Here is a 23,509-nt window from a genome sequence, read left to right as displayed (position 1 = left end):
TGGCAATACTGGATAAATATTTTTTCTAAGTCTATTAATATTATTTTGTATAGAGAACAATAGTGTCTAGACAAACCTAAAGAGGATTTAGGACGCTATTTGGATCAAATGTGTAATTGCTCAATAATGAATATTATATAAATAAATAAAATATTATTTGTTACAGATATTGTTAAAGATTGCCAAAAAAGGAATTGACGCTGACAACATAGTGAGAAACTCCTCCATGATTCATAGCCTTGATTTTATTAATCTACTGAGGTAAGTTTCATTCAACTGTTGATCAACATAAATACAAATCATGATCACCATCATCAGGTCTCTTCAACCCGTGGGGAGTGTATGAAGGGATGGGAATGAAGGCTACTGACAACGCTAGTCTTGTGGCGGAGTTTTGGGCTGCCACTATGTAGGTTTGTTGTCGACACGACAAGAAGAAGAAGTTTTTGATCTCAGATCAAAGATCTTGCGTGCAAAATGCCTGATTTATATATTTTCTTACTTTCAGCACCATATCTCAACTGAACTACACAACCCTGAAGAGAATCTTCGAAGACCTTGTCTTGGGAACTAGCTACGAGCTGGAGACTTCTAGAAATATATTCCTAGAGATGCTTCCGTACGCTGGCTCAGATGCTTCAGTTAGATTTGTGAAGCACTTAGTCATTGAGGAGAAGGTAGGTCCATCATCGGGGAACCAGACGCAGGTTAGCGTACCATCCCTGTATTGTTGACATTCCCCCAGCTCGCACTAAGCGTTTCGATGACTCTTTTATAATGCGAACAGCTAGGGACTGGAATTCGTTGCCTGCTGCTGTCTTTCCCGAAAACTATAATCCGGGCCTTTTCAAGGCGAGAGTGAATAGGCACTTACAGGGCAGATATGTACCATCCTAGACTGCATCTCACTTTACATCTGGTACGATTGTGGTCAAATACCTGCCTTGTTATGCTTAAAAAAAAAAGGTTTAATCAACTGTCCCAACTGTGCACCTGGCTGCCGTGACGTCATATAGACGCTCTGGTACGGACGGGGCGAACGCGGGGACGTGTGCGGGTGAGTACGGTTGAGAGCTAAAAGGTTGTCTTACTTCAAAGGTCCTGTTCTTCAAATGCCCCTGGGTAACTGTTATGAATCCACAGAGGGAGTCTTGACAGCTCTCCTTGTCATACTTGACGCTTGACCGGGTCACTTCGAGGTTCTCTTCCTTCTTAGGCTGAAGGTCTGGCTCATTGTCGTACTGCACTTATACACGTAAGTACATGTCCCTTAATGCTTGCTTTACCACCACTTCAGACAACATAATTATTCTGATGTTGAAAAGGTGGCAAAAGAAACTCAGTTGCCTTTGTGAGGATTATTCCATTTTGTTCACCTGCCTCTTATACACTCGGCATCAAATAAATCGCACCTCCCGCGACAAGCACTTATCAAACGTATGCATCCCCACTTCCCACCAACATTGGTACCATTTGAAAGCCTAGTTCTAAACTTCATTTCATTAAAGGAAAGGTTTTTACCCCAAAAATGTGTCTTTACAAGGATCCAGAGTCACTTCTTCAAAAAATAGGTAGTTACGCTATAGCCATTTTTATGACTATAAAACTGTTAAGTTGGGATTAATCGCTATCCATCTGTTAAAGAGGACACGTGACATCTTTATTTGGTTTTATAACCATAAAAATTGGTCTAATTGATCCCAGAGGTGAGCCCAAAGTGAGGTCTATTTTCAAGTCATATTTATGATAAATGTTAATCATTTACTTAGAAATGAAATGTATTTTTCTTTAAGGATATTTATTGGGCTTTCAAATAACACCAATATTGTTGGGGTACCATGATTGTGTCAGAAGAAAATCTTTAAAGTTCGCGTCGCGGAAGGTGCGGTTTATTTGATGTTGAGTGTATTATTCTTTTCACAGGAAAAAATAGAAGATTCCGCGCTGATAGCAATGATCAGAAAGCTACCGTTCACTGGAGCGAACTACACCCAGGAGTTGTTGCAGGAACTTGAACCGTTCACCAAATTGGGACTGGACTTCCCTCAGGTGAGTGTCTTGAGAAAGAAGGAAAAAATATTATTCTAATCTTCACCTAAAAGCGGAAGGTCACTTATTGACTGACTCATTCATCACAAAATCTTAGAAACTACATGTGCTATGAGTTTCAAATTTTGCATGGGGGTTTCTTTTACAACGCAAAATTCAACCCCTAAGGGGGTAAAACGGGATCCAAGCGTTAAACGGGATCAAGTAAAACGGGCGGTCGCTAGACTTACTCTAAAAACGGTACCAAAGTGGTCTAGTAAGACACTATAATCAGTAGTTGGAATAATGATGAGCACTATTCCTTAAGGTCCAAGGAGGACGATTAGTACACTTTTATTAAAACAACTTTTCTTTCTTGCTTTCTTAGATGGGCTTTCTTAGGTGGGCTTTCTTCAGCCTCCAGCAAGATGGGGAGATTAGCTAGCTACCTACTGCTTTTTCTACCTTGCTGCATCATCATTTTCTATCAATCTATAACAGTTCCCTGCTTCATGTAAGCCTCCAAGAAGCCATTAAGCAAGATCTCTTTCAACCACTGCTACCTAACTATCTTTACAAAGTCATCGGTTCATCAAGCATGGCATCGTACACTACATTGCCAAGATGTTATGCGAAGCAATTTTTCTTTTTGACCCAGCCTCTTTTTCCTTTAGAATAAATTGTTTTCACTTTATTTTTTCTCTCACTCATGAAAAACTTTCCCCGCTCCAGGAAATCAGACACTCGGCTATCCTCAGCTTCTCCACCCTCCTGCATCAGACCAAGAGGGATGGGAAAGTGGGCGATGACTACTTCGACAATATGGTGGTGAAATACGTCAGGATGTACAGTGGTGAGTTTCAAACAAGAGCTGGAATTCTGCTGAAAAGTCTAATCAAATCAAAACAAAAATATACAGTAACTCCATTATTCGTCTCGAAAAGTCATTCTCCTTCTTCTTTTCGTGTCGACAACAAACCAACACAGTGTTAGCCCAAAACTCCACCACAAGAGTGGCGTTGTGAGCAGCACTCATCAAATCCTCCTGAGTGCAGTTGCTCGGGCACTCAGGGCACGACTATCAGGTGCTTCATCGACTTCTCTAAATAGACTTCGGACGCAGGTTGGCCGTAGTAAGGACAATCTGGTCAGGTGGGGATTCTTGGATGGCTTAACCATGGAGTGCAGGTGCGGTTTTGTTCCCCAGTCGATGAAGCACCTGAAAAGTCATTAATTCTTTGAATTACGTAGGCTTTTTATCACAAAACATAGAGGCCACTTCTACATAGGTATACTGTTTTCAATTTTCACAAGTTCTATGTTCTTCTGATTAATTTCGTTGAGGGAAACTTCCTCGGGGCAAACTTGACCTTCACAGGTTGGGTTTTTATTGGCGGTCAAGCTGTAGATCCTGGCTACACAGGAGTCAATTATGTTGCTATCGCGCTCGCACACTCACTGCGGGCGCCCGTCGCACAGTCGCGACAGCAATATAAATTACGCGTGAGCGATAAGGATGGGTAGCTTGGGGTCATTGGACAAAATTCTACGTGCTCACGGACTAGACTATAGTATAATCTGCATTTTAGATTGTCCACACTACATGGACAGACTGATCTGGCTGCAAGGCATCAGCAACATCGGCTTCTGGGCACAGAAGTACACGATGGAGATATTCACTGACACTTCCAAGAAACGAAACGAAAGGCTATGGGCTGCATTCTCTACCAACTACATTGACAACCAATACTATACTGATGGACAAGTTCGGGTACGTATCTGTCCAATTACAGTTGAACTTTCCCCCGGGACAAACTTGGCCTTCACTGGTTGGGTTATTGGCGGTCAAGCTGTAGATCCTGGCTACACAGGAGTTGCAGCGGTGGGAACGAGAGGTGTAAATAGTCCCATATCTTGTCTCTACCTATATCTATAAGTATCTCTATCTATATGTCTCAGTTAGTGTCCGAAGTATGGGAAGCGGCACGAGAGGGTGTTTTTGTTAAACGTCTACGAGACGTCAGATGTATGCTCTGTCACGTCATAAATGTCAATGTCAGCCCTCCCGTGTCGCTTCCATACCTCATTGACTGAGGTATGCGCTAGCTAGACCTTTTAACCCACCACCACCCATGGCCATGCCAACCTTGCGGTTATAACTGGCCGAATCGCAGGAGATGCGCGCGGAACTGCGTCTGCCGTAGCAGGTTGCACTCTGCCGCGCGCAACGCTTGACTCCCTACAAATTCTTTGATCTTTGTCCTTGTCCCTATATTTGCTACTCTCCCGATCTGGGGCTGCGACTATCACGAAGACGGATGGCACCCTATGGCGCCGAACTGTTCGGTGCTGTCCGCTTCACATGCCACTTGTACGCGAACGCCTTGAGCGCTTGAAGTTCGCCTCTGACGCAACAAGATCGGGGTACCAAGCGGGGCCGTGCGTCTCCAGCACGACTCCCTGCAGCAGCTCCTCGCGTATGTCCCTATATAGGGGACAATCCCACAGTATGTGGTGACGGTCCTCCTCGAGCTCACCGCACTCGCAGCTCGCACTGTCCCTTAACCCCATGTTGCACAGCCGCTTGTTAAAGCAGCCGTGCCCCGTAAGAACCTGGGAAGTCACATAATCTGGTTCGACTCAGATGCCCTTATAGGTCTAATAAATTAATTATTTTACAGATAGTAGACCTGCTCCTCCCGATCCTGACCAACTCCACCGAAGATCTACAAATCAAAATGGCGGCCGTCCACGTGTTTCTGACGTCAACAGCGATTACTCAGAATGATTTCTTGACTATCCAAAGATATTTGGTCAGAGATGAGACTCTGTACCGGTTTTGGTACATGGCCATCAAGAGTTTGGAGTTGAATAAAAACTTCGATGGTTATAAGTTGGCGTAAGTTGATGTTTAAATACAATTTATTATGTGAAAGTAACTGCGTTTTATGCATAAAGGATAAAGGACGAAGCACACTTATCAACTCGGAAACGGATCGTAACCGTATCAACTCCAGGCGGTCAGTATTTTTTCTATGAAATTCCGTACTGCAACGCACACCTAACCGCATCGTAACGTAAACGCCTCGCATCGCGGTTGACAGCGCGCAAAAGGCGATGACAGCTCACGAAAGGCGATACGGTGTTAATTCCTTTCCGAATTGATAAGCCTCTTATGAGCGTTATGCGTAAACCACTGAAAAAATGATATTACCTACAACTCGATTGAGCTAATTAAAATAAATTATTAGCAGTACAACCTTGTGGATGGACGTCTCACGCTGCGTTTTCCGGTACGCGGCCTCCATTCCAGAACCTTGCTGCCCCATCGGCCGTCAGTTCTGCGTACTATGTGCCCTGCCCATTGCCACTTCAGCTTGCTAATTAATCCGTTGGGTTATGTCAGCGACTTTAGTTCGTTTACGGATCTCCTCATAAAGGTAGCAGGGAAGCGCTGGACGCAGGCCGCTACCAATCAACATGAAAAGCATTGGGGGAGGCCTATGTTCAGCAGTGGAGGTCCTATGGCTGGAATGATTATGATGAAGATGAACTGTACAACATCCTTTTTACTAGGATTTTCTTAATACATTTCTTACAAACAACATAAGATGCACTCTGATTCACCAAACTTTGTCTCCCACTCAGCTCAATGTACGTCCCAGCAGTATCAGGCCTGAAGTACTACCTCAACACGGACTTCTGGTCGGTCAACAACCTCATCATCAGCTCCGCCGACCAGTCGTCCACCCTCCACCTGCTGTCCACTGGGAACCCTGGAGAACTGCCCAACTTCGCTGGTCTGAGGCTGTCGGTGGGAGGAAATAGAGTTTCTGTAAGTCATGATTATAGAACGTTTTCACATTTCAAAATCAAAAAATCAAAAACAAAAATATTTATTCAGTTTAGACCACAAGTGGCACTTATGAACGTCAATAGAAAATAAAAAAAAAATAAAAGGTAGCCCTTATGGGGCACTTTACATGTCTCCTCATCTTTTGGGCCCTACCAGAGCTTCGAGACAAACATATGGCAAGTGCTGAGAAGAAACGCCGGAACAAACTCAGTCACCACTTATTGCCAGGAATTATCTAACGGTAAGAATAGTCAAATTTAAGTACATCGAATATGTGCAGACTGAACTGACCACGCATCCTTGTCATCAATATAGTCTCGAACCTTGTAGTAGTTTGGACATAAGGGTATTTTTTATTTTAGGCGACTTAGCAGCGCGACAAACGCGCTGCCGATAATTTCATACTATATGACAGCGGATGCCTGCCTTCACATTATAAAAACGCCGATGCCGCGCTGGTGTCGCGCTTCTCACGTCCTAATGTGAAAGCGGCCTTAGTTTAGAATTATTATAAATGAAAGCGTCAAGGACTGAGTCGAATAGTAGTGACTGAGAGCTTGCGGAGTTTCCTCTCAGCACTTGCTCATTAAAGACGTAGCACACTTAAGTGTTCGTAAGCGTATCAACTCGAGGCGGTCAGTATTCTTTGTATGAAATTCCATACTGCAACGCACGTGTACCTACGTAAATGCCTCGTCTCGCAGTTGAAGGCGATGCGGTGTTAATCCCTTTCCGAGTTGATAAGTCTGCTATGACCTTTAGAAAACTAATTAGCTTCAATCCTAAGTTGGATTCATCCTATCTCCAATCTAACCAACTACCTATAGTCTTTCGTCATTAGAATCCTACATTATTTCTGATGGACATAGGCGGAAATTCGCTTGGTCTCGTATAAACTTATTAAAAATTACATTTTTCCTGCAGGTCTACATCTCAGCAGAAGGCGTAGCCTCCAACATATACAAGAGGATGCACAACTTCAACGAGGATGAGCTGAAGATGGAGAAACTGGTGGAACTCCTGAAAGAGTTCAAGGTGTGGGCCACAAAGTCTTCGGAAGAGGTGAGGGTATTTTGAAAACATGAAAAACCTGCAATAGTTCCCCAAAAACCTTAAAAGAGGCCGAGAGAAAACTTACACCGCGATGTAAGTGACATACAACGCCACCTATTGGCATCCTTTAGAACTAAAGAACCAAAGCAAGTGTGTTGCTAGTCTTTTTATGTATTTCTATGGTATTGCAAAATAAATGTTAATTGAAAATAATTGTTTTTACAGGTGCACATAGATTTTGTAGTCAAAATCCAAGAGAAAGCTATTTTCGTCTCGCACATGAATCAAACTAGGTTTGACAGCTGGAACTTGCTGGAATGTAAGTAATTTGGTAGATCATTTTCAGTAATGTGGGCTATCATTATAATATAAGTAGCATTTTGATACTAATTGACAACATTAACCAATAATTTTAAAAATAACGCCCTCTCTCTTTCCCTTAGAAATATTTAACTTCTTTGTAAATCCTATTTTTAATAAAACAAATAAAGACATTTTTGTTTTGACTTCGTTTGAGCTCTGGAAATACAATAGTTTTATTTATGGTACTTTAAAATATTTCTTTAGTAGCTTGAAATTTTTCTATCACATGCCATATCACATGAACATCCAGTTTGCAGTGTCCCGTAAAAAACCGATCCATTCGAATTTTGAATTTCAATTTCAAACACACTTTTGTGTTCACTGTGTGGCACGTGTAAAAGTGCTTTTTATAAGCCTATTTGCAAAAATAAATGAGTTTTATTAGTTTTTTTTTACACAAGAGTCCAGTTTGCCAGATTCTGCATTACTGGGACCAGTAATGCAACACTGAAATGCCGTGGGAAAGTGCCCTTTACTAAATCTTTATTTTTTTCCAGTGGCCAAGTCAGTAAACGAATTCTTACGACTCGGCAGCCACATCAATCAGCAGCTCGTCTACTGCCCGACGCATAAGGAGTTGATTTTCCCAAACGAGCTCGGTAAGTGTTCCGTATTGCCCCCATTTTTCGCTGTTACACCGTCATTTTGTACGTTTAGCGGTTGGAGTGTTTGGCAAAGTGAATGTAGCATTAGTACTAGTATTTTTTGTTAGGGTAGGGAAAGTGTAAATATTTTCCCTAGTTTTATTATTCATTGCTTGATTAAGTATAATTTTCGTTATTTGAAAAGAGCGCTGAAGGGTGGCGCTACATGTCTCCACCGAACACAAAATAGTACTGAAACAGTTATACTTAGTTCCTATTTTGACCCCCGATCTTTTTATGTGACCAAGTGGTGTATTGTTTATAGCTTCTAATACAACTAAATACTTACATTAAGGAAAGTAAGAAGAAAGGCTTAATGGGCACAAACAACTTAAACAAATCTTAAAATAACATCATGTGATGGATAGAGAATTATCTAAATGGGACGAATTTTGTGTCATTAATTAAAGTTATTAATTACTTTAAACTATTATGTTGCATTTTTTACTATAAAATTACCACTTCACGGGATTTATTGCAACAATATCTATTTTAACGGTAAATAATATTTACCCTCCCGACGTTTCGGCTCGGTTGCACGAGTCATGGTCGCGGGCAGACTGAAGAGATGCGGCGTCGTCTGCTCCGGCGCGATGAGTTTTCTTCACCCACCCGCATTTGCACAATATTTTCGTCAGTGGTACAGTCAGTCCGACAAACTACACTAACAGTGTCCGGGTTTCTCTGAGACGGCCTAGAACGCGATTAGTTAAAATAGATATTGTTGCAATAAATCCCGTGAAGTGATAATTTTATTAATTACTGTTTTTCAATTAATAGGTATACCAGTAAAACTACAAACGACTACACTATCGTTCACTTCAATCCGAGGAAACCTTACAACACCATCGACAGATCTGCACATAAGGTAAGTCTGCAGCAGAAAACATAATCTGTAAAAAATATAATGGATGGTTTTTTTTTTTTCTTTGCAAGAAAGGACAGGTATTTGACCGCAATCGCACCTGGTGTTAAGTGAGATAAATTTTCGTTAACGCCTGCCCCCTTTCGATACTTAAATAAAGAATAAAAGCATTCTAAAAAGAAAAACCTACTATTGTTGAAACTATGACCACTAAAGGTTATAGCAGACTTATCAACTTGGAAAGGGATCAACACCGTATCGCCTTTCGTAAGCTGTCATCGCCTGTCGCGCGCTGTCAACCGCGAGGCGAGGCGTTTACGTTACGGTGCTTATAAGTGTGTGTTGCAGTATGGAGTTTCATACAAAGAATACTGACCGCCTCGAGTTGATACGGGTACAATCCCTTTCCGCGTTGATAAGTGGTGCTATACGTCCTTTAATTTTAATTTTTTTTTAAACGATTATTAGTAACTAGCTTTCCGCCCGCGGTTTCGCCCGCGTGGAATTTTGTCTGTCACAGTAAAACTTTATCGCGCGCGTCCCTGTTTCAAAAACCGGGATAAAAACTATTACATAAAATAATATACTTGATAAAATATTGAATGTTTATTTACATGACTGTGTCATAACAATGAAATAGCATGTTGCTAAGCAACCATAAAGAAGGTCAGACATGACACGCCTCCGCCGCGATTCCTGGCTGCAGCACTGCTGGCACCAGTGGCGCCGGCAGCAGCTGGTCTAGATGGCGTGTCCAGGTCAGACCGCCGTCCGTACGCACGACATAGTGCAGCTTGCCCAGGCGCTGTACCACTGTGGCAAATGTCCACTTCTGAGCGGAGCTTCCGTAAAGTCTAGCCTGCACTCTGTCTCCACAAACAAAATGTCTTGTATGTGAGGCCAATGTGTCATTAGTTCTCGATGGAGAGGATGATGGGGTTTTGAGCATAGTATGAAGTCTAGTCCTTACTTCTCGGCCAAACATGAGCTCGTAAGCTGAGTGTCCACTAGCGCCAGGGGTACGCCTCAGTCGGTATTTAATCACTAAGAGTTTATCCATTAAGTCGCCTCTCTCCCCCGTCATTGCACGCAGTGCTCTCTTGATGGTCTGTACGAACCTTTCAGCTTGGCCGTTGGTCGCTGGGTGGTATGGTGCGGTTTTTCGGTGTGTTATTCCGCATTCTGTCATAAAATTTTCAAATTCTGTTGATGTGAATTGGCGGCCGTTGTCTGAAACTAATATATGAGGCATTCCGAAAGTGACAAATAATTCATTTAATTTTTTTGATGCGATTCCGCCGTTTCGTTTAAGAGTTCCTATGGTCACCTCTTGACTCCATCATCAACCCAGCTAAATTGTCGGCGGTATAGCCAACAACCTGTTTAGAACTCTTTTAAGGATTTCTCCACAATTACCCCCATTCTCATACAATGACATTTCGAGATGAATTATTGTAAGCAAATCGGATCCGCTGGTGAACTTGATGGGCGAGGTTGAAGATATCTTCAATACATATATCTTCAAGATATCTCTACTTACACTTGGCCTGCGGATGAATATGGAGAAAACAAAGCTTATGTCCAATGTCCATGTTGCGCCCTACCCAGTTTCGGTTGGGAGCTCAATTCTCGAGATTGTTGACAAGTATGTCTACCTCGGACAAACGATTCAGCTGGGTATGTCCAATTTCGAGAAAGAGGTCAATCGTCGAATCCAACTCGGCTGGGCAGCGTTTGGGAAACGACGCAACATATTTTCGTCCAAAATACCTCAGTGCCTGAAGACTAAGGTCTACAACCAATGTGTAGTGATGACTTATGGTTCGGAAACGTGGCCTCCACTATAGGCCTTATACAGAAGCTCAAATTGCACAGCGTGCTATGGAGAAGGCTATGCTCGGTGTTTCTTTACGAGATCGAATCAGAAATGAGGAGATCCGTAAACGAACTAAAGTCGCTGACATACTAGCCCGACGGATACAAGCTGAAGTGGCAATGGGCAGGGCACATAGTAGGTACGCAGAACTGACGGCCGATGGGGCAGCAAGGTTCTGGAGTGACATACAATAAATAATTTGAATTTGGAGTGGAGGCCGCGTACCGGAAACGTGTGGGACGTCCACCTACAAGGTGGACCAATCAGGCAACATGGAAAGCATTGGGGGGGCCTATGTTCAGCAGTGGACGTCCTATGGCTGAGATGATGATGATGATGATGATGACTTACACTTGCAAGGGATATTTGCCGATTTAGCTGCTCCTTAAAACTCAGTGATATGGTGTTTTAGAATCAGCGTCTCGTATAAAACTCACTGGCCGACTAGTGAATTCACTTACGCATGCCGTTTAGATTGTTAATGAAAAATAAATACAATTTGTAACCACATCAAATTAATGAAAAGCTTCTTCTTAAGAATCTCTTATAAATTTATCTTAAAAAGTATTTAATCATGACGTAAAATCACAGATCAACATCGTTCGAAAGACAAGACACTACTCGACAAAGGCCTCCCTCAAGGATTTCCACAAACACCAGTCCTGCGCCACTCGCATCCAGCTAGCTACCTTCCGCGACCTTCACCGACCTTCACCAGATCGTCGGTCCACCTAGTGGGAGGCCTGCCCACGCCACGTCTTCCGTTTCGTGGTCACCACTTTGTGGTGGAACTTTCCTGCCTCAGCGGCCATAAATTGCTAAAAATGTTTTATAGACATGAAAGAAAAGTGATTTGTGTTGTGACAAACTAAATTTCATGCGGGTGAAGCCGTGGGCAGAAGCTAGTATTAATGTAATACACATATTTCACGTCAAGACTTAATTGTAAATTATAATATAGGCGCACTTACACATCACTCATGCCAGAGATAAGAAAAAAAAGTTTGTCATTAAAATTTATTTTTTACTTGTTATTTTGTACTTCAGTGTACTTCGGTACAACAAATTTCTACCGGTTAGTGAGTATAGTTAAGAAGGTCATCGATATGTATGAATCCGTCGCTTTTTTGTATGCATTCGAATTTGGTCGGGTAACCAGCCGTTATTTACAATTTGATATTTTTGTGTATATCTTTTTTTAAGCGATACATTTCAAGCTAAATATTATATTTTATATTTGTTCAATAAACGCTCTAATTATACGGTTGACATCCACTCATCTTGGTGTAGCTGATTCCTTGTATTTTGACGTCAAAATTATAGCACCGTCGTATTTACTTTTAGTGATATNAGGTCAGACATGACAAAAACTATCCTATGTTCTTTCCCGGGACTCAAACTATCTCTATGCCAAATTTCATCAAAATCGGTTGCGAGGTAAACCTCTAATCCCTCTCCCCTTAAGCGGGAAAGCGTAACAGACAGACAGACAGACAGACAGACAGACAGACAGACAGACAGAGTTACTTTCGCATTTATAATATTAGTTGGGATTTGTCCAAATTACTAATAGTCCCATTAGCCCCTCGTGTTAAGCTAAATAAGCTTGTGTTACGAGTGGCCTCACCACAATAGTCGAGCGGCGGTGGGATTCGAACCCACGTTCCTCGGATCTCGAGTCGGCCACTCCGACCCCTCACCGGTTGGCTATCGTGGCTATCTGATGATCTGATGATGGTAATCATGAATTTATAGGTATCAAGGCGTAACCCTGACATCCCTGTCGTCTTTCGGCGCGTTCTTCCAATCTGAGCACACGATGAGAGTGCAAACCTCCACGGTAGCTCACTTGCCCATCAAGTTCAACGTCACTGCTGGACCCACTGGGGTGGTGAAGTAAGTATAGTTTTATGTGTGACAGACCTATATTTAACATACATTTTGTTAATACTTCTTAATTTTGGGATAGCCAATTGTAGTGAGTTCAAGTAAAGTCCGGTCGCCGAGCACGTAGAATTTCGTCCAATGACCCCAAACTGCCCATTCTTATCGCTCGTCTTATCTACGTGTTCGGCGACCGGACTTAGGTAGATTTTTACTAGAAAATAGACTGTTGCGACCACTGAGCTACTAAGACTTTGGGTAACCCTGAAGGTTCGACCAAAACAACGCGTGTAACCCCCGCGTGCATGTCTCGAGGCAGGATGACAACTCCTTAGAACGACTGGTCGTCCACGGAAAAGTCGAAGGAACCCGATCGCGTGGCAGTTCACCAATGCGCTGGACCGACCAAGTGAAAGCAGCAGTGGGAGACGGCGTATGTGACTGCACCAGACAGTCTGCCAATAGAGAGAGATGGAGGGAGATCGTGCGGAGAGTTGTATCCGCCTCTACAACCGATGTGAACAACGCCTCAACGTGACGAATAAGAAGAAGAAGAACCCGCGTGCATGATGACGATGGTGATCCTACTGACTTCTACTGATCGCCATCGCGCACGCGGGCTGCACGCGTTGGTTTGGTCGAACCTTGAAATGAAAGAGAAATGTCGAAGGTAGTGAATTTAAAAAAACTTACCTGTGATCCTTATCCTTCAATCAGGTACGCGGTAACAATATTTTTACAATATTTAAATAATTTTGAATGTAATAATAAAAACATCACTGTCACTGCATGGACCTATAAAAAAAGTCGGACGGATTCTCATCAACAAAATACTGTGACATTAGGATATACCAGCTCGCCTGTACGTACAGGCCGGCACGCACACATTCATACCCTGATACACCACTTCGAGTGCAAACTTCACACAGTTGACACATTTACGCGGCGAAAAAAAAAACACAAATACGACATGTCTTGCGTGGTGAAATTGTGTAAAAACCGTTCTGATCGAACGAACAAAAATCAAGGAATCACATTTCACAGGTAAACTAATAATCTAATCACTTATTTCCCCGATTTTATAAACATTAAAATATTAAAATCAAACGTCAATCACTCGACAAAATAATACGTCAAAGGCCAGTGTTCTCAGTTATTTACGTGGGAAAATTACCCGAAAAGTGGGAAATCTATAATTTTAAGACTTTTTAGGTGTTTATTACGCATACTATTGAAATAAAATAATTTATCATAATAACTGTGTTTTAATGGGATATAATTATTTTCGTAGGCAGATTTGATCCTTCCCAAGGGCGTGGAACTGCGAAATTCAAATTTTCTTATATTTTTCAGGTTGTATCAGAGATAATAATATTGATGATACATAAGATTATGATTACGTAGGTACACAAGATTGATAATTTGTAACTGCGTGAATCGTACCTGACACTGACTTGCAAACAAAGTAAGAAAATTTGAAAATTTCGCGTCTACCTCAAACGTATTCATCTTTCATCCTTTTCAAATGGCACGATATAATTCCGTCTACATTTCCAAGTAACATATCTGCCCATCTATGTTTTTCTTAAGATAAAAGGGTAAAATGTTTTACTAACATGGCATCCCTAAATTCACTCACACAATAGACAAACGCCAAAATTTTGCGTCACAGTTTTGTTGTAGCGCGAGTTCCGTCCGCCTTTTTTTATAGGTCCATGTGTCACTGGTTTTACTCGCAACACCTTACTCAGGAAATTTATTTATCCACAACTTAGACGATTCTAAGGCTGAGTTGCACACCACCTAAACTTTGACCGTAACTTTAACGATTATTGACGTTTGTCAAAGTTAAAGTAAGATGGAGCAACCCTGCTTTAGACCGCCAACCAGAAGAGAATCTTTGTTCTTCAAATATCTCCGAAGAAGACATTTACAATGCCTAAATACTGAAAATGTATTTCCAGCTTCATATCACCAAACCTGCAACGCGGTGGTATAGTGATGCACACCAGAGTACAAGTGGAGAAGCGAGCCAATGGAACGGTCGATGCTTTCACTTTGAAACGCGACGGGCATGATTATGAGGTAAGCTTCATCATCATCATCATTACAGCCACAGGACGTCCACTGCTGAACATAGGCCTCTCCCAATGACTTCCAAATCGGACGGTTGGTAGCGGCCTGCATCCAGCGCCTTCCTGCTACTTTTATCAGGTCGTCGGTCCACCTTGTGGGTGGACATCCCACGCTGCGCTTTCCGGTACGTGGTATTCCAGAACCTTGCTGCCCCATCAGCCATCAGTTCTGCGTACTATGTGCCCTGTCCATTGCCACTTCCTTCATAGATAATAATAAATAGATAGAATACACTTTATTGTACACCACACAAGACAAGAAAAGAAAAAGAAAAAGTATTCAAAAGATATGGCACAATGGGGCGGAAGACGTAGTGTGGGCAGGCCTCTCACTAGGTGGACCAACGATCTGGTGAAGGTCGCGGGAGGTGCCTGGATGCGGGCGGCGCAGGACCGGTCTTTGTGGAAAACCTTGGGGGAGACCTTTGTCCAGCAGTGGACGTCTTTCGGCTGAAACGAATGATAAATGCTATCATACTCTCAGCAGTTGACGCCATTGGCAAGTGGTTCTTTCGTTTGTCTGTGGCCTTAACTATTAAGCGAAAGTAGCCTAATTTACATAATGTAATTGTTAAAACAATGCATTTATTTGATTTTAAGCCACGAACTCCATTCGCAGGTAAACGAATCGAGCATATATTTTGACTGCGACCACTCCGCTGCAGGTTTGGGATTCGAGGATCTCTTCACCACCAGCTTCTACGAGTAAGTGTTAGAGGCAATCAGATTACTCAAAATAAAAAGATTGAAATGAAACCCCATAAAAAACCCTGGCATAAAAGTTTTGCATTTAAGAACTGCAAAAAACAATAAACCTTCTTGAAAAAAAAAGTTTATTTTTAGCTTGGATTTTGGCTTCGTGTAGTTTGCACATTTATGGTCGTAGCACACTTATCAACCCGCAAAGGGATCGTAACCGTATCAACTCGAGGCGGTCAGTATTCTTAGTATGAATCTCCATATAGAGTAAGAGCTAGTGAACGCCAGACTTACGTCATTTTATAAAAGCTGAAAGTTTGTCAGCGTATGCTCCCAATCAACCAAAATCTGACTTTTACTGTGGCTTACTAACGTTATACCATTAAAACTGATTTTTATGTATAATAATTTGGACAATAATTTTTTTAATATGCTTGGACATTTTACACTACGCTTCTAATCCCAAACTAAGCAAAGTTTGTACTATGGGTACTAAACAACGGATATAAACATACTTAAATACTTTTTTTTTTGTAAATACATACATATTATTCATAGTAACACCCAGACCCGTCACAGAAATTACCTCTCGGCATAGTAGTCCGTTTCCGAACCACTACACCAAACCGACTAATTAGAAGTATTTTCCCCAACAGCCAGACAGTTTTGACAGTTCCAACTCCTTGCCAGACAGTTTTTTTAGGGTAGCTCCCAAAGCCACCACGACCCAAACTTCATAATTCACCCACATTATAATATCCTATATTGGGAGCATACGCTGACAAACTTTCAGCTTTTATAAAATGACGTAAGACTGGCGTTCACTAATTCTTAGTCCGATACTGCAACGCATACTTATCCGCACCGTAACGTAAACGCGTCGCCTCGCGGTTGACAGCGCGCGAAAGGCAATACGGTGTTGAACCCTTTCCGAATTGATAAGTCTGCTATGACCTTAAAACTTAAAAATCATAATTTCTCTTCCAGCTTCCTCAATTCCCTGCGCTCCTCCAGATTGATCCTCAACAGTTTCCCTATCCTTGTCTCCTCGCCCTCTAAGTCTTGCGGCGTCATCTACCCTCCCAAGACCTTGGGAGATGATAAGGGGCTCTTGGCCACCCTGGTGGTAGACGACGCACCATCAGTCGTTGGGTTCCTATCAGGGCAGCAGGAGCAGTTGAAATTGACGCTGCTTTTAAAGTATTATAGGTAAGGATTTATATCATTTTACATCGTCAACCTGTATTTTTGTTCCTGCTGCAGTTTTCAAAAATGTAGGTATTTATTATGAAATTATAGACAAATACAAAAAATACGAATGCATAATCAATCATCTTACTATCTTACTTATTATTGCAAAAAAATGTAATGTCGAAATGGGGTGAAATATAACAATGAAGTAGGTAGGAAGAAAATAAAGGAAAATATAATGGTATGAAATGTTAGTGTGGGTAACTTCTTATAACCGGTCAATACGCAAATCATTGGAGGAGGTCTATGTTCAGTTGTGGACGACGGACATCATATAGCTGAAATGATAATGATGATGATGATGAACTTTTTATAAATTCCGTATAAGTAAAAATCATTGCTCATGCTAAACACATAAAACGTAACGTATTTAGCGAAGAAAATTTTCTGTAACAGACAGACGGCCAGTTTATGTATATTTTTGGTTCCAGACAGGACGTTGAAGCTCCAGAAGATGATACCATCTTCAAACTGGATGCGGAGTTCGAAATAAACAATTTGGACGACAAAGTAACTACGAGGCTTGTTGCCAATGGATCCAGGCCTAAATCACCAGGGTCTAACTGGAGGGTAAGAAGTTAATAAGGCTCGGTTTCCACTAAGGTGGAGCAGAACGGAGCAGAGAGCAGGGGAGGCCTTTGTCCAGCAGTAGACGTCATTTGGCTGAAACGAATGAACATCATCTAGTGATGATAATGTTCCTCATGGAGATATATTTATATTTATTTATTTATTATCAACCAAATAATGCGCTGAGTTCAAAACTCAGTGTCGCATTAGAAATTCACACACACAAAGAAATCAAAATTATGTGTTCAGTATCCACTGCGGTACCTATACTCAACGTTCGAATAATCTTTAGTAAGTAGGTACTACGCAAGCAACGTAAACTGTTTACATTATGACGTCGCTGCTGTCATCATTGCTTTCAGGCCTCAGCCTCGAATTTAGCGGGCAGCGGCGCGGTAGCGGCGACGGCGCGGGAGCGGGGCGGACAACGCAGGCCCGTTCTCGAAACAAGCGGGCAGCTCGCGCGGCGCTTTAGCGGCGAAGTGTTGTGTTCGGGGTTGTGTTGTCGAGATATTTGTTTTTATTCGCAAACGAAATGTCTGACGAAACGAAACGCAGCGTGGGACGTCCACCTACAAGGTGGACCGACGACATCGTAAAGGTAGCAGGGAAGCGCTGGACGCAGGCCGCTACCAATCGATCAACATGGAAAGCATTGGGGGAGGCCTATGTTCAGCAGTGGACGTCCTGTGGCTGAAATGATGATGATGACGATGATGATGAAATGTCTGAACAACGGCGACAATTTTATTTCGATTCAAATTTATTCCTAATGCTCGATTTACTGTGGGCAAAAGAAGGAGTGCGCTGCCCGCTCGTTGCCCGCTCCCGCGCCGCTGTTTTCGAGAACCGGTCTATTTGATTTTACGCATTAGATCCTGCCGCTCCCGCGCCGCTACCGCCGCCGCCCCGCTGCCCGCTAAATTCGAGGCTGAGGCCTCACGAGCAGTTTTTGTGCATATTGCTGCGACACCGGCCCAGCGCCCTTGTCACATTTCTGTGAACTGTGATTGAGCTATTTCATTATTTTTGCTCTCCAAATAAAGAAAAGAAAATTATTTCCAGCTGTTAATAGAGAACCAAGACTTCAATATCTATGCCAAGAACATGCCTCAAGGCACCAGCTACGCCGGCAGCTTCGCCGTCAACTTCGTGACGTCATCCAAGGCCAGGGTTCTGAAGGTGGAATACAGCGACAATAAATACTCCTTGGGGAAACTCCTCAACTTGAAGATTACTAACAAAAATGCAAGTGTTATTTTAATTATTAAAGTAACTAAGCACTTTTTTGTTGCAAATAAAACACTTTAAACAAGTAAATAAGATCCTATTAAAGTTAATGCAATAGTAGGTACCTACTTCCGAAAATGCCCTATCGATACTAAAGGACACTAACTACCAACTGACCAATCTGCGAATCAATGGGAGAGGCTTATGTTCAACTAGTGACGAGTTTCTTGCGCTGCTTCTTCTCAGCACTGGCCAATTATTTATTTATTTATTAATTTATACTTCAATGCCAAAAATATTAATATTGTCCCGAAGCAGTGGTAGGTGTAATATAGGGACGTGTAAACGTGCTTTTTAAAAGCCTACCTTGCAAAAATAAATGAGTTTTAACAGTGAACTTCCTGTGGATGAAAAGATGATGAATGCCAGAACAATAGTGAAATGAGCAGTACTAAGCAAGCTGCTGATGTATCTTAAATTGTGATCATCGATTTTTTTTATTTATGTATTAATTTCAGTTACCAAGTGACATGTTGGCCAATCTGGGCCTAGGATGCGAAGCAGAGACCTTCAGGCAAAAACCTTTGTTCAGTACTTCTGAAGATCTCGCCCAATTCAACGTTACTTTAGAGGTAGGTATATTCATAGTCTCCTTTGTAAAGTATGGATAAATTAACATAATCATAACATAATCATAACATAATTTTATATAATAATCCATGCTTATACATACATACATTCTTCCATACCAATATTATAAAAGAATAATGACTCAAGTCTCTCTGTTAGGCCCAGAACAGACGGTGAAACGCAACTGCAACGAAACTGCAACTGCTAGTTACTTTTGAGTTGCATCTAAGTTTCTGCCATAGCGTCCGTTGAGAGACCACACATGACGCGACCAGTTTGAAACTTTCAGTTTCAGTTTCATTCATAAGAATCATCAGAAAGTTGCAGTTTCGTTGCAGTTGCGTTTCACCGTCTGTTCTGGTTCTTACTCTTCACTCTAATTCCTTTTCACCTACTTAGATGAAAGGTCGAAACTTGGCCTCTCTCTCCATAAGCCTCATAAAGAAGCTCAAAGTTGTACAGCGTGCTATAGAAAGGGCTACTCGTATGCTCGGTGTTTCTTTACGATATCGAATCAAATGCAGCGTAGGACGTCCACCCATAAGGCGGATAGCCGACCTCATAAAGATAGCAGGAAAAGCCCTGGATGACAACCAGTCAAATAGAAATCATTAGGGGAGGTCTATGTTCAGCAGTGGACGGCCTGTGGCTGAAATGATGATAACGATTTATTTTCCAGGTGAAGAACGCTATAGCATCATTGGCTGTGAATAATGACGCGAAGATTCAATTTGTGTCGCTCGGCTTTGATAGACTCTTCGAAGCCTGGACCAATCTGAAGATGATAAACAACTACTACAGTAAGTAAATCCTTACCTTCGAACTCCTATGTTCTTCTGATTAATTTCGTTGCGGGTCCAATGACAGTTTAACTTTCCCCGGGACAAACTTGGCCTTCACTGGTTGGGTTATTGGCGGTCAAGCTATAGATCCTGGCTACACAGGAGTGGAAACAGTGAGAAAAAGTTGTAAGAAAAGTCTGACTTTGTCGGAGTTAGACAGACTTTTCTTTCTCCGAGTGGAGAAGGCCGCCGCCATTTTAACCGCCTCTGTGGTCTAGTGATAAGACCACGTGCTTCAGACGCAGAGGTCCCGGGTTCGATTCCCAGTGGGGGCAGATTTTTCTGTTCGGTTTGGTTGGTGGTAGGGCTTGTTCTAAGTCCGCCTGGCTAGCTACCACCATCTTACCTAAGTCTGTCGCCATAACAACAATGTTAACAGCATTGTGGTGTTCCGGCATGCAGTTAGAAGTAAGATAACCAGTTCCTCCGTGGTTGAGGATTCCGGGTGAAACTCGCTTCCACCTTCGGCCTGATCGTCACTTACCATCAGGTGAGATACAGGCCAAGAGCTTCCTCGTTGTGGATAAAAAAAAGAAGGAAAAGTCCGAGCCGACTTTGATGATTTTCCATTCATGGCTCGCACAGTATCGTTCATAGTCCGTCTGTTCGCTCATAACAAGTTACTAATGACAGATAGCAACATTATCAGTTATTCCCAGAAATGACTTTTCTTTTTGCAAATAATATTTGTTTTATAGCTTCATACCGTCAAGTTGCACTGCTATAGAACGCTGTTCCACTGTGCAATAGTTGTGTGTGGAAATCGATGCCCATAAATTAAATTCTATTGATCTTTTATATTGTTTTATCCAGAGGAATTCTCGCCGTCGCAAAACGGTACAGCGGAGAAAAATTTCGAGACGTGGTTCAGGTTCGGGCCCCACGGAGGCACCACCGAGTGCACTGAACGACTTCTGCTAGGCGACTGTACTGAGAAACCCAGGTAATAATGCATAGTAATAATAAGTACCTACAAAGTTTTTATTGATAAATCGTCTTGACATCCTTCGAATTAGGCGTTACTTAGTAGGTGACGTTTCATCCGTGAAAATTTCATCCGAAGATGAATTTATTGTCTCTCTTTCAAATTGTTAGGTGTCGAATCATCAAGTTTTATGATATCCGACCTAGTGTTTTCAAATAAAATTACATTTTCATAGGTAGGTACTTAATGTCAATTTACATTACCTAAACTGTTCAACGCGCGTTTTACTTTTTGTGATTGGGGGCTGATGTTTTTTTAAGTAAAAATATTTCAATTTTGCATATAGAATTCTTATCGTGGAGATGGACGCCACTTAGCAACATTGACTCGTAAAATTGAATTGATATCACTTTATTTTATTAAAACATTAAATTGAATCCCCATATTTTTGTTTATCAGTTAAATATTTTACTGCCACAGGTTCGCAATCACCCAACTCAAGCAGGGGGGGCTGAAGGTTTACGCGGGGGGGTACTACGTCACAGTGGAGAGGACGGGGAGGCAGAACATGTTCATCAATATGACGCAGTCAGACAACCATTTGAAGTAAGTCAAACGGGACTATTTCCACCTCTCGTTCCCACCGCCGCAACTCCTGTGTAAAGCCCGGTCTGCGAGCACGTAGAATGTTGTCCCATCCTTGTCGCTCGCGCGTAATTATGTTGCTGTCGCGCTCGCACACTCACTGCGGGCGCCCGTCGCACAGTCGCGACAGCAATATAATTACGCGCGAGCGATAAGGATGGGTAGCTTGGGGTCATTGGACAAAATTCTGCGTGCTCGCAGACCAGACTATAGCCAGGATCTACAGCTTGACCGCCAATAAAACTCAACCAGTGAAGGCTAAGTTTGTCTCTGTTTTGAAGTAAGTTGTAACAACTATGGTTGCTGGTGTCAAATCTACCTTTTCATAAAGGTTACTTAAACCTTTGTTTTGTCACCTGTCGTCCGCTCTACACTGGAGGGAAGTCGTACCTTAACTTCGAACTCCTCCTATGTTCTTCTGATTAATTTCGTTGCGGGTCCAATTTTTTGTTTCTTTCCCCCATGTCTAACTTGTCTTTCACTGGTTGAGCTCTTATTGGCGGTCAAGCTGTAGATCTTGGCTACACAGGTGAGTTGCAGCGCAGGGGTGGGAAAAAAAGGTGGGATTGTCCCGTCATGTTAGTCTATAGCTTCTATACCCTGTTGATTTCGACATTGAGCTTTCGGTAGGGTAAAATGTGCATTTGGAAACAACTGATATCCATTTTGTCCTAACCAATTCTGAGTTTTCTGAACCTTCTCCTTCAAACTATTTTGACCATGCCTTTTTTCCAGGGTCTCCGAAATCAAGAACGGCGTGAAGATCACCTCGCCTCACACAGGCGTCCAGGTCTATTACAGACACCAGGATATGCTGATCCTGGTGCCAAGCTCGCATCTCCACGCCATCTGTGGGCATATCGTGGCATCTTTGCCCACAGATGCTAGAATCTGTGGGAAACACTAATTAAGATAGTGTAACATAGCGGTCGACAAATGTTATGTAGAATCATATGTCGACAGATGCTAGACTAGAATCTGTGAGACATTAGAGCTCGCTCCTGCACGCCATCTGTGAGCATAGCGTGGCATCTTTGCCCACAGATGCCAGAATCTGTGGGAAGCACTAACTATAGGATATCGAGACATCTCTGTCGACATAATATCTCATGTAGCATCTGCACTCTAGACAAGTGGCAAGACGTGACAGTTGTAATTCGAAATTCCTACGTTCCAGCGTTTTTGTTTGTACTCGTAGTTATTTGTACATCGCTCTGTGACGGAAATTCTAAGTTGCAAATGTCACGTTTTGCCAATTACCTAGGGGGGCTGGGGCAGGCAATAACTAGGATAGCGTGGCATCTCTGCTCATAGATGCTAGAATCTGTGGGACATTAGAGCTCGCATCTCCACGCCATCAAATCTGTGGCCATATCGTGGCATCTTTGCCCACAGATGCTAGGATCTGTGGGAAACACTAATTAAGATTGCGTGGCATTTCTGCTCATAGATGCTAAGATGCTAGAATCTGTGAGAGTCCTTAGAGGCTCTCTAGAGAGTCACTGTAATCTGTGAGAAGCACTAATTAAGATAGCGTGGCATCTCTGTCGACAAATGTTATTTAGGATCATATGCTAACAGATGCTATCTGCATAGAATCTGTGGGACATTAGGGCTCCCATCTTCATACTATCTGTGGGCATAGAGTGGCATCTTTGTCCACAAATGCTAGAATCTGTGGGAAGCACAAATAAGGTCGAAAAGAGATGATTTGGTGCTAAATTACAATAAAAATTTTACCGTCTTCATGTATTGTACATTGAAATATCAAAGTAAAACTACTTTCCCATATCAATGGAATTTCACAATAAAAAATAAAAAATGCCCTAACTTGTTGTTCTTTCTTTCAAAAAGTGATAGTAGACCATATTTTGATAATAGCACAAATTAATAAGTGTAGTCTTAATGCAATCAATAATGTGTAGGTATGAATGTAAATAATTATTTTTATTTAATTAAATATACAGTGTGTAAGTTAATCGTTGTTTAATTTAACAAAGTCAACGTTTTATT

General features: G+C 42.1%; 1 protein-coding gene across 2 annotated transcripts in view; it reads left to right on the top strand.

Moving 5' to 3' along the window:
• Window positions 1-23,180, top strand: part of cv-d (vitellogenin-like lipoprotein) — a 34,587-nt gene extending 11,407 nt beyond the window's left edge. For both annotated transcript variants that reach the window (XM_028304507.1, XM_028304508.1), the window contains exons 10-31: window positions 167-261; window positions 509-677; window positions 1,924-2,049; window positions 2,761-2,881; window positions 3,618-3,799; window positions 4,710-4,927; window positions 5,677-5,863; window positions 6,809-6,946; window positions 7,163-7,256; window positions 7,798-7,899; window positions 8,725-8,812; window positions 12,441-12,581; window positions 14,534-14,654; window positions 15,324-15,409; window positions 16,391-16,612; window positions 17,086-17,224; window positions 18,290-18,472; window positions 18,973-19,086; window positions 19,764-19,884; window positions 20,740-20,869; window positions 21,332-21,457; window positions 22,232-23,180. In XM_028304507.1, coding sequence (XP_028160308.1) covers window positions 167-261; window positions 509-677; window positions 1,924-2,049; window positions 2,761-2,881; window positions 3,618-3,799; window positions 4,710-4,927; window positions 5,677-5,863; window positions 6,809-6,946; window positions 7,163-7,256; window positions 7,798-7,899; window positions 8,725-8,812; window positions 12,441-12,581; window positions 14,534-14,654; window positions 15,324-15,409; window positions 16,391-16,612; window positions 17,086-17,224; window positions 18,290-18,472; window positions 18,973-19,086; window positions 19,764-19,884; window positions 20,740-20,869; window positions 21,332-21,457; window positions 22,232-22,403 — 3,075 coding nt within the window. In that variant the 3' untranslated portion in view covers window positions 22,404-23,180. The remainder of the gene's footprint in view (window positions 1-166; window positions 262-508; window positions 678-1,923; window positions 2,050-2,760; window positions 2,882-3,617; window positions 3,800-4,709; window positions 4,928-5,676; window positions 5,864-6,808; window positions 6,947-7,162; window positions 7,257-7,797; window positions 7,900-8,724; window positions 8,813-12,440; window positions 12,582-14,533; window positions 14,655-15,323; window positions 15,410-16,390; window positions 16,613-17,085; window positions 17,225-18,289; window positions 18,473-18,972; window positions 19,087-19,763; window positions 19,885-20,739; window positions 20,870-21,331; window positions 21,458-22,231) is intronic.
• Window positions 23,181-23,509: the final 329 nt, after the last annotated feature.

The sequence above is a fragment of the Ostrinia furnacalis genome, unplaced genomic scaffold, assembly GCF_004193835.3.
Source record: "Ostrinia furnacalis isolate ACB-3 unplaced genomic scaffold, ASM419383v2 OfSCF1452, whole genome shotgun sequence".
Lineage (NCBI taxonomy): Eukaryota > Metazoa > Arthropoda > Insecta > Lepidoptera > Crambidae > Ostrinia > Ostrinia furnacalis.
This window is presented reverse-complemented; position numbering and strand designations above follow the sequence as displayed.